At 42.2% G+C, this 16,220-nt stretch overlaps 1 protein-coding gene across 1 annotated transcript; it reads left to right on the top strand.

The window, feature by feature from the left end:
* The first annotated feature begins 9,612 nt into the window (after nt 1-9,612).
* LOC118391223 (brain-specific homeobox/POU domain protein 3-like) lies at nt 9,613-12,643 on the top strand. The gene is made up of 2 exons (XM_035782392.2): nt 9,613-9,930; nt 10,523-12,643. The coding sequence occupies exons 1-2, from the start codon at nt 9,811-9,813 to the stop codon at nt 11,444-11,446; spliced, it is 1,044 nt and encodes a 347-aa protein (XP_035638285.1). The 5' UTR covers nt 9,613-9,810; the 3' UTR covers nt 11,447-12,643.
* The last annotated feature ends 3,577 nt before the right edge of the window (nt 12,644-16,220 follow it).

Genomic DNA, 16,220 nt, shown 5'->3' with positions numbered 1-16,220 from the left:
GAGCAGACTATGGGAGGCACACAGTACTACATAGAGCCATGACTACATGGAACTTTATTCCACATCAAGTAGCTAATGCTAGCAGTAAATTTAGATTAAAAAAACTGATAAAAATGCACCTTATGGAACAGCGGGGACTGTGAAGTAACACAAACATAGGCACAGACACATACATACACACACACACACACACACATGATAACATATACACTATACACACAAGCACACATGGATTTTGTACTGTATATATGTGGTAGAGGTGGAGTAGGAGCCTGAGTGCACACAGTGTGCTGTGAAATCTGTGAATATATTGTAATGTTTTTAAAATTGTACAAACTGCCTCAATTTTGCTGTACACCAGGAAGAGTAGCGGATGACTTGGCAGCAGCTAATGGGGATCCATAATGAATACAAATACAGTACCAGTCAAAAGTTTGGACAAACCTACTCATTCAAGGATTTGTATTTATTTTTGCTATTTTCTACATTGTAGAATAATAGTGAAGACATCAAACTATGAAATAACACATATGGAATCATGTAGGAACCAAAACAAGTGTTAAACAAATCAAAATATATTTTGTATTTGAGATTCTTCAAAGTAGCCACCCTTTGCCTTGATGACAGCTTTGCACGCTCTTGGCATCTCTCAACCAGCTTCATGAGGTAGTCACCTGGAATGCATTTCAATTTCCTCCAGTTGTGTTGTGACAAGATAGGGGTGTTATACAGAAGATAGCAGAGGTGGGACTTTCGCCTGGACTTGCCCACGCCTCGTGACTTTGGATTGTGTACTAAATGAGCAATCAAAAAGGAGGTATTTGGACATAAATGATGGACTTTATCGAACAAATCAAACATTTATTGTGGAACTGGGATTCATGGGAGTCGGCACCGACCAGCAATGTGACCTCTGCGGTCACAGATGGTGCACGAGACGGAACCTCCTCCGGTCTCCCTGCGCACAGCACCTCCCAGCTCCATGGGCATTGGAGAGGTGGTGCTGGGGTATCGATCCGACAGACCCCGCTCTAGACGTCCGCGGGTAGCCAGCAGGTTATCCAACCAAATAGACAGGTCCACCAGCTGGTCGAAGGTGAGGGTGGTGTCCCTGCAGGCCAACTCCCAACAGACTTTTTCGCGCAAACTGCAGCGATAGTGGTCGATCAGGGCCCTGTCTCTCCATCCCACGCCGGCGGCCAGGGTCCGAATTCCATGGCGAACTCTTGGATGCTCCTTGTCCCCTGCCTCAGGTGGTAGAGACGTTCACCCGCCACTCTACCATCGGGCGGGTGGTCGAAGGCTGCCCGGAAACGGCAGATGAAATCCTCTAAATGGTCCAGCGCCGCGTCTCCTTCTCCCCACACGGCGTTGGCCCACTCCAGGGCTTTCCCTGAGAGACACGAGATGAGGGCGGACACCCTCTCATGGCCCAAAGGAGCCGGGTGGACGGTTGCCAGGTAGAGCTCTAGCTGCAATAGGAAACACTGACAGCGTGCAGTCGTCCTGTCGTACTCCCGGGGAAGGGCGAGACAAATTCCACTTGGACCGGGTGAAGGGGAGGCGAGTAGTGGAGACCCTGGTTGTGCTGGGGGAGGTGCTGGTGGAACTCCATGTCTCTCCCAGCGGTCCATGGTTTGGACAACGCAGTCCATGGCGGCGCCGAGATGGTGGATTATCGCCGCTTGCTCCTGGACGCGCTCCTCGACCCCTAGCTGCTCCTGCTGACTCCATATGATGGTATGGAATTCTGTAAAGGGGTGCATAACTGGTGGCAGGGAAGTCAGACACAGGAGAGTAGAACTAGGTATTAGCCGGATGGCTAGAAGACTGGTGACGCCTAGCGCCGAACGCCACCCGAACAAGGAGAGGAAACGACTTTGGTGGAAGTGGTGACAGGGACTGTCATTTGTTTTTCAACAGGACAATGACTCAACACACCTCCAGGCTGTGTAAGGGCTATTTGACCAAGAAGGAGAGTGATGGTGCTGCATCAGATGACCTGGACTCCACAATCACCCGACCTCAACTCAATTGAGATGGTTTGGGATGAGTTGGACCGCAAAGTGATGGAAAAGCAGACAACAAGTGCTCAGCATATGTGGGAACTCCTTCAAGACTGTTATGTAAAGCTGTATTCAAGGCAAAGCGTGGCTACTTTGAAGGATATAAAATATTTTTTTAAAATGTTTTAACACTTCTTTGGTTACTACATGATTCCATATGTATTATTTCATAGTTTTGATGCCTTCACTATTATTCTACAATGTAGAAAATAGTTTTAAAAAATAAAGAAAAACCTTGAGTAAGTAGGTGTGTCCAAACTTTTGACTGGTACTCTAAATGTGCACATTCTTGTGTAGTTTTTTTCTGTCTGTCTGTCTGTCTGTCTGTCTGTCTGTCTGTCTGTCTGTCTGTCTGTCTGTCTGTCTGTCTGTCTGTCTGTCTGTCTGTCTGTCTGTCTGTCTGTCTGTCTCTGTCTGTGTCTTTCTGTATGTCTCTTCTGTTTGCTTGTCTGCATGACTGTTTCTTTTCTTCTGTCTGTCTGTCTGTCTGTGTCTGTCTGTCTGTCTGTCTGTCTGTCTGTCTGTCTGTCTGTCTGTCTGTCTGTCTGTCTATCTGTCTGTCTGTCTGTCTGTCTGTCTGTCTGTCTGTCTGTCTGTCTGTCTGTCTGTCTGTGTCTTTCTGTATGTCTCTTCTGTTTGCTTGTCTGCATGACTGTTTATTTTCTTCTGTCTGTCTGTCTGTCTGTCTGTCTGTCTGTCTGTCTGTCTGTCTGTCTGTCTGTCTGTCTGTCTGTCTGTCTGTGTCTGTCTGTCTGTCTGTGTCTGTCTGTCTGTCTGTCTGTCTGTCTGTCTGTCTGTCTGTCTGTCTGTCTGTCTGTCTGTCTGTCTGTGTATTTCTGTATGTCTCTTCTGTTTGCTTGTCTGCATGCCTGTTTCTCTGCTCCTTTATGACAATCAATTTATCTTTTAATTTACTGTGTGTTTCTCTGTCTTTTATGTCACTCTCTCTCTGATTGTCCATCAGTCTATCCCTCTCTCCCTGTCCGTATGTCTGCTCCGCTACATCTGCAGCCCACGGTCCACTGCCTACAGTATCTGTCTGTTTGTCCCAGAGGAGTGCCTCTCCCAGTTGAGCTGATGTATATTTGATGAGAGGGTGCCACGGTCCTGCCACTGAGGAGAGGAGAACCAGGCATTTGCTGGGGAATAATGGCTGCAGCCTGAGCCTGCTGCACCCCAACACCATCACCATGCTCAGGTTTCTGTTTCTGACTCACAGTCAACGAGACTCCTTCGCCTATTGTGGGGCCTTCGCTTTGACAGGGCTTGGGTTTCACAGTTCCCTCTGTGTCTCACTGACACACACATACACACATGCATGCACACATACACACATGCATGCACACAGAGAGAGAGAGAGAGAGAGAGAGAGAGAGAGAGAGAGAGAGAGAGAGAGAGAGAGAGAGAGAGAGAGAGAGAGAGAGAGAGACAAAACACGCCTGGGGTTTCAGATCCCCAGTTAGAGCGACCATGCTATCTCAACACCCTGATAAAGCTTCAACGCTGATACAAGTTGGTTTATAATATTATAGTAACACTTCTTGTTGCACTTTCACTACTGGTACCTGGAATCAAATGGCACTTTGTGACACTTGTTTCACTAACTGTAACTACAATTACTGTAAACTACCATTTCAGCATTTAATTTCTATGCAAAAGTAAGAGAGTTAAAAATGTATCATAAGCTCACTCCACAGCTAGCTTGAAATGTTCTGGATGAACTTGATATCCGGTAACAATGGTGCCGTGACTCGGCTCTACAGTTTGAGGGGTGAATTTAGCACATGTGGATGTGTGAAACGTACTCCTCAGCCTGTAGTGTCCCTACTTGTGGCAGCAAATAGCTAGCTTTTCACATGGCGCTGACTAGTAAGACCCTTCAGGAGGCCGGTCATGTGTGCTAGCAAGCAGGGTTGAGGAGCAACTGATTGCCTTACCTGTAATGGACTAGAAAAAAACTGCAACTATAATCCTTTACATTACCAGCTAAAAATATTGTATTTGGATTACAGATACTTTTGAAAAACTATAGGATTACTTCTTAGATTACTTTGAAATGCAGGAAGTATGTGTGCAAAAAAGACACAATGACACCTTTCCCTGAACAAGACAGTTAACCCACTGTTCCTAGGCCGTCATTTTAAATAAGAATTTGTTCTTACCTGACTTGCCGAGTTAAATAAAATATAATAATATTTCACAATGACATTCAAATCAGCATTGAAAAAAGGTGCAAGTTTAAGTTTGTTCCACCTGAGCTAGTCTGACCACAAGTCAGAGACCATACAGACCAAATGGGTTTAATGGATTGCAGGAAATGAGCAGGAATAGGTTTTTGAAGGTGTCACGTTCTGACCCTAGTTCTTGTGTTATTTGTTTGTTTTAGTTGGTCAGGATGTGAGTTGATTGGGCATTCTATGTTTTGTGTTTCTAGGTTGGTTTTCTGTGTTCGGCCTAGTATGGTTCTCAATCAGAGGCAGGTGTCGTTAGTTGTCTCTGATTGAGAATCATACTTAGGTAGCCTGGGTCTCACTGTTGTTTTGTGGGTGATTGTTTCCGTGTCTGTGTTTGTTCGCCACACGGTGCTGTTTCGGTTTTGTTCACGTTTATTGTTTTGTATTCATTGAGTGTTCAGTTTATGTTTTTAAATAAACAACCATGGACACTTACCACGCTGCATCTTGGTCCGATCCTTGCTACACCTCCTCTTCAAATGAAGAGGAGGAAAACCTTTACAGAAGGCTACAGTACTAACTAGGTCTTCCAATGGTGAGACTACTGTTGGCATCTAAAGATTATGCATCCAACTTGAATTAAATCAAATAAAATGTATTTACAGTGGGGCAAAAAAGTATTTAGTTAGCCACCAATTGTGCAAGTTCTCCCAATTAAAAAGTTGAGAGAGGCCTGTAATTTTCATCATAGGTACACTTCAACTATGACAGATAAAATGAGAAAAAAAATCAGGAAAATCACATTGTAGGATTTTTAATTAATTTATTTGCAAATTATGGTGGAAAATAAGTATTTGGTCACCTAAAAACAAGCAAGATTTCTGGCTCTCACAGACCTGTAACTTGTAGCTCTGTGGCTGTAGCTTGTCTGTCCTCCGCTTGTTACCTGTATTAATGGCACCTGTTTGAACTTGTTATCAGTATAAAAGTCACCTGTCCACCACCTCAAACAGTCACACTCCAAACTCCACTATGGCCAAGGCCAAATAGCTGTCAAAGGACACCAGAAACAAAATTGTAGACCTGCACCAGGCTGGGAAGACTGAATCTGCAATAGGTAAGCAGCTTGGTTTGAAGAAATCAACTGTGGGAGCAATTATTAGGAAATGGAATATATACAAGACCACTGATAATCTCTCTCGATCTGGGGCTCCACGCAAGATCTCACCCCGTGGGGTCAAAATGATCACTAGAACGGTGAGCAAAAATCCCAAAACCACACGGGGGGACCTAGTGAATGACCTGCAGAAAGCTGGGACCAAAGTAACAAAGCCTATCATCAGTAACACACTATGCCGCCAGGGACTCAAATCCTGCAGTGCCAGACGTGTCCCCCTGCTTAAGCCAGTACATGTCCAGGCCCATCTGAAGTTTGCTAGAGAGAAGATCCAGAAGAAGATTGGGAGAATGCCATATGGTCAGATGAAACCAAAATATAACTTTTTGGTAAAAACTCAACTCGTCGTGTTTGGAGGACAAAGAATTCTGAGTTGCATCTAAAGAACATCATACCTACTGTGAAGCATGGGGGTGGATACATCATGCTTTGGGGCTGTTTTTCTGCAAAGGGACCTGGTCGACTGATCTGTGTAAAGGAAAGAATGAATTGGGCCATGTATCGTAAGATTTTGAGTGAAAACCATCTTCCATCAGCAAGGACATTGAAGATGAAACGTGGCTGGGTCTTTCAGCATGACAATGATCCCAAACACACCGCCCGGGCAATGAAGGAGTGGCTTCATAAGAACCATTTCAAGGTCCTGGAGTGGCCTAGCCAGTCTCCAGATCTCAACCCCATAGAAAATCTTTGGAGGGAGTTGAAAGTCTGTGTTGCCCAGCAACAGCCCCAAAACATCACTGCTCTAGAGGAGATCTGCAAGGAGGAATGGGCCAAAATACGAGCAACAGTGTGTGAAAACCTTGTGAAGACTTACAAAAAACGATTGACCTCTGTCATTGCCAATGAAGGGTATATAACAAAGTATTGAGATAAACTTTTGTTATTGACCAAATACTTATTTTCCCCCATAATTTGCAAATAAATTCATTTTTTTCTAATTTTGTCTGTCATAGTTTAAATGTACCTATGATGAAAATTACAGGCCTCTCTCATCTTTTTAAGTGGGAGAACTTGCACAATTTGTGGCTGACTAAATACTTTTTTACCCCACTGTATAACAGACTGACCCTATCCCCCTGACACATAAACTACTGCAGCCTAATTACTGGAGGCTGAGACAGGAGGAGCCAGGAGATACTGTGGCCCCATCCGATGATAACCCCAGGCAGGATATAACCCCACCCACTTTGCCAAAGCACAGCCCCCACACCACGAGAGGGATATCTTCAACCACCAACTTACCATCCTGAGACAAGGCCGAGTATAGCCCACAAATATCTCCGCCACGGCACAACCCAAGGGGGGGCGCCAACTCAGACAGGAAGACTACGTCAGTGACTCAACCCACTCAAGTGACGCACCCCTCCTAGGGATGGCATGGACGGCATTAAAGATTGCAGGTAAGGGCGACAGCAATGTTGTAGCATACAGGAGATACAGATATCACCTGGCCTTTTATTGATATCTACATAGCATTGATGTGAATCACACTGCGGCTCTCTCAATTATACGAGCCTTTACGGATTGTGGATGTTGTGAATGGCTGTTTACAAATATATAAATGTAGCCTATGTAACCCAACAATTTCATTAAAGATGTGCCTATCAATCATTGCCTATCAATCATTGTTTTTGCGACCCGTGCACAGCCAGTGAAAAATGTGTTGCTGCATAGTGTGGATCCCAGCCTACACGGAATACAAGTTTGAGGGAATTCCTCTCTTCTAAACTCTGTGGTGTTGTGCTCCACATACTGTCAAAAACAAGTTTAATTTCAAAAGACCATGAGTGGGGCTTTTAATTGCTCAATCCAATTTGTGCTGATTCAGTATTTGTTCCACTGGCCTAACATGCCTGCTCAAACTTGTACACTTTTAATAGGCTAGACTTCAACAGCTGAAATTATCGAGATATGAAAGTGTCACCAAGAAAAACGTACACAATAGGCCGGCGATAATATCAACATTGCTTTGATGCGATTGGCCCAATCAGTCCTCCATGACAACAAAAACATAAACAACAGAGTAGGCTAATAAGTCCTTAGGTTTGCGGTTATCTTCATGTAAAATAATTTTTCTAATCAATGTTTCCAAGTCATATTCTTGAAGATCAAGGGGTATTTAATCAATTGTAATGACTGGAAATCTGACAGACTTTGGTTTTAATTGTAAAGATATCCTAATCGTATTATTATCTGTATTGAAGGATAAAGCAATGGGTTAGAAACATACCTAACCCATGAAGTTAAATGCAACATCAATATATGACCAGATATGTCAAATATAAAATAGATGTCATTCAATTGTTAATATTCATTATTATCAGTGGTGGAAAACGTACTCAATTGTCATACTTGAGTAAAAGTAATAGGAAATTACTCAAGTAAAAGGGAAAGTCACCCAGTAAAATATTACTTGAGTAAAAGTCTAAAAGTATTTGGTTTTAAATATACATAAGTGTCAAAAGTAAATGAAAGTGCTAAAATGTACTTAAGTATCAAAAGTAAAAGTATAAACCATTTCAAATTACTCATATTAAGCAAACCAGACAGCACAATTGTCTTCTTTTTTTAGACAGATAGCCAGAGGCACACTCCAACACTCAGACATAATTTACAAGCAAAGCATTTGTGTTTAGTGAGTCCGCCAGAACAGAGGCAGCAGAGATGACCAGGGATGTTCTCTTGATAAGTGTGTGAATTGGACCATTTTCCTGCCAACATGTAACGAGTAAATGTATAGAGTAAAAAGTACATTATTTTCTTTAGTGATGGTAGTGAAGTAAAAGTAAAAGTTGGCAAAAATGTAAATAGTAAATCAAAGTACAGATACCCCAAAAAAACTACTTGAGTAGTACTTTAAAGTATTTTTGTATTCTAAGGATTCTTAGTAAGAAAGTAATCTAAAAGTAACTGAAAGTAATCAGATTATGTTACTGAGTTTGGGTAATACAAAAGTTAAGTTACTGAATACAATTTTGGACAGGTAACTTGTAACTGTAACGGATCACATTTAGAAAGAGACCTATACAACCCTGCAAGCAGGGCAGAAGTCCTGGTTTCAGTGTGAGCCATCTCAGGAGGAAGTGGTACTTGCTTAGCAAGCAGCGTGTGACTTCTGTAACAGTGGTGACTCGGATGAGCAGTTGGGCTCAGCTTGACAGCTGGGGTCGCTGTGCAGTGGGTTTAAAGGGGGTGAGTGTAAGCTAGCTTGAAATGTTGCGGATGGAGACATCCAATTTGTACCTTTTGGGTGGCTCAACCCATTGGAACCAGAACTTTCTATAAAATCTATAACTATTCAACATTGACATGATGTTTATAAGAGAAAATGTCAGGAAGAAAGCCCCCAGCCCCACATCTGTGATGGGGGTTTCTAGGAGAGCCCTGCCCAACAGGGTGGGGCAGACAGGGGCATGGGGAACCATGCCTAGAATGGTGGTCCATCTCCATCACTATCTCCTCAGCCTGGCTGATATAGGCTGTGATTGACAGCACTTGCTCTGTTGACCTGCGGTAAAACAGTACATATTTCATCAACCTCCCTGTGCTTCATATCCATTCTGACCTGTTTATTCTTTAATTGGGGATCCCATACTGTAGTTTGCACCACAAAGTAAATGAACTATGATTAATGTATGTATTCATTGCTAGAAAAGAAAAGGGAATGGTGTCAGGGAGGATTATTGTTTGGTCGTCCATCAATTCATAACTTAACTTTAACAGAAGCTTGTCTGAATCCACTGTTCACTGGAGTTATTTCACTGCTGGCTATTATTTATATTTAATTTCAGGTATCACTTTTGAGTTTTTTTGTTTCAGCAAAGGCAAAAAAAATGTCGCTAGACCATCGAATGTTCATTGAAAAAAAAAGCCTATTACAAAGTTATGACAGAAATTAGGACATCGAATAAATGTCAACGGATCCAATAGAAAGCACAGCAATCTGCACAAAGCGTGTTGTCGGTCTGAGAACCAGCCATTGCACCTGTCAAAATCAAACTTCCAATCATCGCCTCGGAGTGGGTGGTGGTTTTCACTCAAGAGGCGTGGTTAAATACACAATTCCCAATAACATTTGGAGACAATGGGGAAAGGAGGGGGTGATGACCCACCGTTGGGGCGGGGCCAGTAACACAGCGTTATATTTTAGGTGGCTGCTAGGTAGCGTCCATACTAAAGCCAAAAGCGGAGGAGTCCGAACGGATAGAAAGAGACCTACAGGGGAGCAGGCAGGAGGTTTAAACCTGTCATCGTTAGCAGCACTACCATCACCCTCAAACAACCAACAATTATATCAATTTGTTTAATCCTGAGACGTTTCTAGTGACAACGGACCAACACGGAGCCAAACGAGGAAGACGGAAAACTGCCCTCACTAACTTCTGCAATCATGATGTCAATGAACAGCAAACAACCTTTCAGTATGCATCCCATACTGCACGAGCCCAAATACACCCCTCTTCAATCGAGCTCGGAGGCCATCCGGAGGGCATGCATGCCCACTCACTCGGTGAGTTACTTGACATTCAAATTATCCAATTATCACGAATGAAAGGTATAGTCTCATAGCCTTAACGTTTTAATGCCAGGTGCACAAGTACAGTGAAATGCCCTTCTTGCTAGCTCTAAACCCAACAATGCAATAATCAATTTATATTGGAGGGTGGAATTGTGTAAAACAACTTGCTAAATGCTTTGTATTTACACGAAAACCACGCATTGTCAATATCGTATTGTTAATATAATGTTTTCAGTCAGTCTCATGTCAAATTCGTCTCATTCCATGGTGCGGAGAAATTATTGAAGAGGATTGAAATATTCATTATTAACGAATAATAAAAAGTGATGGTGCAGTGGAGGATTTGGGCATATGAATAGTTGGGTTTATAGTCATGTATTGGTACATTACATTAACTTAACGATTTGATATTATGGATGATAAATTGCTTATTGTGGATAATGTAATTTATAGTCTTTCCACAAAAGGTAAACATTTCAAACCTCTTGCGTAATGCATTTCCATTTTTAAAACAAACTGCCTGTTTGGGCAGCATTAATAACCTGTCTCCTCTCTGCTTCCCCTGCTCCTCTCCATCGCACAGCTGCAGGGCAACATCTTTGCCGGTTTTGATGAGACTTTACTGCAGAGGGCTGAAGCGCTGGCAGCGGTGGATATCGCAAAGAGCCATCCTTACAAGCCAGACGCGACTTACCACACCATGACCACCATGACCAGCATGACATGTACCCCCACCTCGTCCTCGGCCCACCTCCATCACCCATCCGTGCTCACCTCGCACCACCACCACCACCCACATCACCAGGGCTCTCAGGGCCTGGATGGCGACCTTCTGGACCACCTGACCCCCGGCATGTCCATCTCCCTGGGAGGAATGCCCGGCTCTGACGTCTGCTCCACGGCCTCCCATCCGCACGCCCACATGTCCGCAATCAACCACATGCAACACCACCATCATCACCAACAGGCCATGAACATGCACCCCCACAGCATGGGTTCGCACACCTCACTGGGCGGCGGGGGGGACTCAGAGCCAGACCCCAGGGAGCTGGAGTCCTTCGCAGAGCGGTTCAAGCAGAGGCGGATCAAGCTGGGGGTGACGCAGGCGGATGTGGGCTCGGCCCTGGCGAACCTTAAAATCCCCGGGGTTGGTTGCCTCAGTCAGAGCACGATTTGCCGGTTCGAGTCCCTCACCTTGTCTCATAATAACATGGTGGCCCTAAAACCCATCCTGGAAGCTTGGCTGGAGGAGGCAGAGAGGGCGCAGCGGGAGAAAATGACCAAGCCGGAGATTTTCAACGGAGGAGACAAGAAGAGAAAACGTACCTCCATCGCTGCTCCGGAGAAGCGCTCTTTAGAGGCATATTTCGCTGTGCAGCCAAGGCCCTCGTCAGAGAAGATTGCAGCGATAGCCGAGAAACTGGACCTGAAAAAGAACGTGGTCAGGGTGTGGTTTTGCAATCAAAGGCAAAAGCAGAAAAGGATGAAGTTCTCTGCAACACACTAGGCCAAAGGCAGAGCAAAACTTTCATCGAATAGACCAATCAGAAACAAATAGGCACACGGCTAATGTGGCCAATCGAGGCTGGCAGACAAGATGCGCTTCGCTCCTTTGAATTGGATAAAGACTTGAAAACCAATATCCCCCGGGGCAAAACGTAGGCTATAACTTTTGACATTTAAAACTCAACATATTGACGAATACAATAACAGTGAAACAGGAGATCGAAGTCATCATACTCTTGAGTCGGAAAAGAGAAAACCCACCACTTAACTCATGGCAATTATTGTACAAAAAAAATGAAATAGAATAATACTTGTTATTATTCTCTTGAGTCAGAATAACTGTTTTATATTTATCATTGTACATTTTTGTGAATACATTGCACCTGTTTGTGTGAAGAGCGCATCTAGTTCGTTATTTAAAAAAAATGTTAATAGTCAAATTGTTGTTTGCAGAAGATGCTTAGGGCTTAATGTTGTCATCATTATGTGTCTCAGAGATGGTTGCCTCTCCGTAACACGGGGGTATTACTGTAATCCATTGCATGGTTTACTCATAGGGCGTTATGTGTGAATTTATAGTTCTAAAAACCCATCTGAATGCATTGCAATAAGAGAGCATACACACGGGCAAACGCACATACACGCGGACATGCACAGTATACTTCTCTGTGTCTACCTCATTACGCTAGTGTTGGCACATTCATGGTCATTTTGGACTGTATGAGTATAAAACACACAAAAATAATCGTTTATTCGTTTTTCGTTTTTTTTCCCACAAAGTTATGGTTGAATTAGATGACTCACAGATATGTCGACTAAACATGGTGTATGTCTGTACTAATTTCACTGCAATGATGCTTTGACAATCAAATTATTTAGAATAATTACATTCTAAAACTGCCCTTTTCTGTCCTCACATGGAAACGAAAACATTTGTGTTATTATTATTATCATTATTGGGCCATGGATGGAAATAATGGTTACATTGCATTCCCTGATTTCAATGCACATTGTAGATATTTTAAACATGAGCAATTGTTCACTTATTTATACTTTCACAATTTTACTTAGTTAGGTTTATTTTTATTAACCTATTTATTTATTTGAACTTAATTTATTTACAATACAACGTATATTTGTGAATATGTGCTTTAATGTGTCTGTGTAAGCGACAGAAACTAAAATAAACCATGCACGTTTTACCTCATCTTCTCCTATAAGTTATTTTGGGGTAAATATATCAACAATCTCCATTCGATGTCTGTTCGTCTGCTAGAATGGAAAGCAGCTGGTGCTTTGAAATGAGAGAACACTCTCGTGATGGGAGGTTGACGGATCAGTTCTAGAGTGGAACAATTTAAATCTGTTTCTGATTTTGGTGGTGGACAGAACTTGATGAAGACTACGTAAATGATCAAATCAATTGAGCGTATGAATGATTCCATTCGATATTGAACAATGATTAATATATTATGATACATTCTGATTTTGTTTATATTGATTTGTTTAAATGAGAAATAACATTTAGAATAAGCCATAATGGGGAGGGAATACATGATCGAGTCTAGATTAGGCCTATAATATTATCACTACCAAATGATTAGCCTACGTTTCACTTTTCCCTAGTACCAAAAGCAAAATACAAACTCGAACCTTTTGAAAATGGTTACTATTATTCCGCGCACCTCAGAAAACTTTAAATGAGACCGAGTCTTGTCATAAACTGTGGCCTTAAGGGTTTCATAACAAAAGAAACGGGAGGCCATCAGACCAAATACGCTTTTAATTATTTACAAACATAAAACAAATACTTAGGTAAACTGTGGATGACACCATTAAATATGTTTAAGAGGTAAGTTATTCGTTGATGCATATGATTTAGACCGATAATACTTGACTGTGTCACTCTGAAGCAAAACTACATTTAGAGGAAAGCTGAGGATTTAAATATTACTGCAACAATTTAAGTAAATATAATCTGGCTAATAAATAAATAAATTATAAATATCAGCTTCTAATTAAGCAATAATGCACGAATGGGTGTGGTATATGGCCAATATACCACGGCTAAGGGCATTTCTTTACGCAGAGTGCCTGGACACATCTTTTAGCCGTGGTATATCGGCCATATATCACAGACCCACGAAGTGCCTTATTGCTATTATAAACTGGTTACCAACATATTTAGAGCAATACAAATAAATGTTTTGTCATACCAGTGTTATACGGTCTGTTATACCACAGATGTCAGCCAATCAGCAATCGGGGATCGAACCACCCAGTTTATAATTTATTTTTGACACCTCCTTTCCAGATAGACAGGTGTGTGTATATAATCCAGATGTGTTCAAACTAGTTCAACCGGATGCCGAAGTCCGATAGGGGCCAGAGATTGTTAGGGGTTCCAGTGCTCTCCCTTGTGTTCAGCGGATGGTTTCAGGCCTGTAAAACTCGTTATTAATGAATAATAAATATCAGCTGTTATGATACTATTGATTTTTGTATGTGTTTATTAAGAAGGAGATCTCCTCTCGCTGAATGGACTGCCGCCTTGTGTTGTCCAACACGCGCCCGGGTCCTTTTCTCTCGGAGCAACTCAATACAACCATTAGACTGTAGAATTGGTATGGTGCTGTGCTACTGTTAGCGGGACGGAACTTCTTGATGTCACACATCAGGAGGGTTACCACTGAGGACTTAGAAATAGAATGGGGAGAATGAGGAAATGTGACACATCAGTAGGGTTACCACTGAGGACTTAGAAATAGAATGGGGAGAATGAGGAAATGTGACACATCAGTAGGGTTACCACTGAGGACTTAGAAATAGAATGGGGAGAATGAGGAAATGTGACACATCAGGAGGGTTACCACTGAGGACTTAGAAATAGAATGGGGAGAATGAGGAAATGTGACAACGAAAATAATGATACAAAACACATTGGTAGTCTAATATCTTAAAATACAACAAATGGATGGCTAAAGGCCTAACCTAATAATGTAGGCTAAAAGTAGTGATAAGCCAATAGGAAATCAAATTTCACCTTAATGCCAAAACTCATAGGCTTCATGTTAATTTACGTCATAAATAAATCACTACTTGTTTGAGCTCAAGGTTGGGACTAAAAACATACAAAATATAACTGACGTAAAATATACCGTGTCTATAAAATGTATATAGTATGTATGAACTGGAAGTAGACCCCTAAGTGTTGCTGTCCATTAGGGTGGTAGGGTTACTGAAAATAATAAAGGAAAATATATATGAAAAATGCATACATACAGTACCAGTCAAAAGTTTGGACACACGTACTCATTCAAGGGTTTTTCTTTATTTTGATAATTGTCTACTTTGTAAGATAATAATGAAGACATCCACACTATGAAATAGCACATATGGAATCATGTAGTAACCAAAAAAGTATTAAACAAATCATAATATATTTTATATTTGAGATTCTTCAAAGTAGCCACCCTTTGCCTTGATGACAGCTTTGCACACTGTGTGTTACTTCATAGTTTTGATGTCTTCACTATTATTCTGCAATGTAGAAAATAGTAAAACAATTAAGAAAATCCCTTGATTGAGTAGATGTGTCCAAGTTTTGGACTGGTACTGTGTATATATATAAAACATATATATATAAAAAATATATATATATACAGTATTTACTTAAAAATATATGGGTCATGCAAATGACACAGACAATTACATTGATAGAAGCCACAATCTCTCTGCAATAGTAAAGGTGATCTACACCCTAACAACAACAAAAACACCACTGGGTTGGTGACCCATAACCGAAGCAACTCAACTAGAAATGTTACTAAACTAGTATTTGGATTCCTAATTTCTATAGGCATTCTTAACAGGCTTTCAAACACTAGAATCGAAGATTGAAAAGTATTTTTTTGTTGCCTCAGCTGCATCTCAAATCACCACATCCGCCAATGTAGGCCTTTCACATCTCAAATCACCACATCCGCCAATGTAGGCCTTTTACATCTCAAATCACCACATCCGCCAATGTAGGCCTTTCACATCTCAAATCACCACATCCGCCAATGTAGGCCTTTCACATCTCAAATCACCACATCCGCCAATGTAGGCCTTTCACATCTCAAATCACCACATCCGCCAATGTAGGCCTTTCACATCTCAAATCACCACATCCGCCAATGTAGGCCTTTCACATCTCAAATCACCACATCCGCCAATGTAGGCCTTTCACATCTCAAATCACCACATCCGCCAATGTAGGCCTTTCACATCTCAAATCACCACATCCGCCAATGTAGGCCTTTAGCATCTCAAATCACCACATCCGCCAATGTAGGCCTTTAGCATCTCAAATCACCACATCCGCCAATGTAGGCCTTTAGCATCTCAAATCACCACATCCGGCAATGTAGGCCTTTAGCATCTCAAATCACCACATCCGCCAATGTAGGCCTTTAGCATCTCAAATCACCACATCCGGCAATGTAGGCCTTTAGCATCTCAAATCACCACATCTGCCAATGTAGGCCTTTAGCATCTCAAATCACCACATCCGCCAATGTAGGCCTTTCCCATCTCAAATCACCACATCCGCCAATGTAGGCTTTTCGCATCTGCAGTAGAAGGTGGCCGAGCTACAGCGGTGTTTGTCAGTCCAGGATACTTCTCACGAAAACGTCTGTAGCATCTGAAGGAGATGGTGTTCTCCGTGTTGCTCTACACCCCCACAAGCCTCACAATCCGTCCGAAGGTAGCCTGGTACCAGTTAAAAATGT

Source organism: Oncorhynchus keta, chromosome 12, assembly GCF_023373465.1.
Source record: "Oncorhynchus keta strain PuntledgeMale-10-30-2019 chromosome 12, Oket_V2, whole genome shotgun sequence".
In the NCBI taxonomy this organism is placed as follows: Eukaryota; Metazoa; Chordata; class Actinopteri; order Salmoniformes; family Salmonidae; genus Oncorhynchus; species Oncorhynchus keta.
Note: the sequence above shows the minus strand (reverse complement) of the source record. Positions and strands in the feature narration are given on the sequence as shown.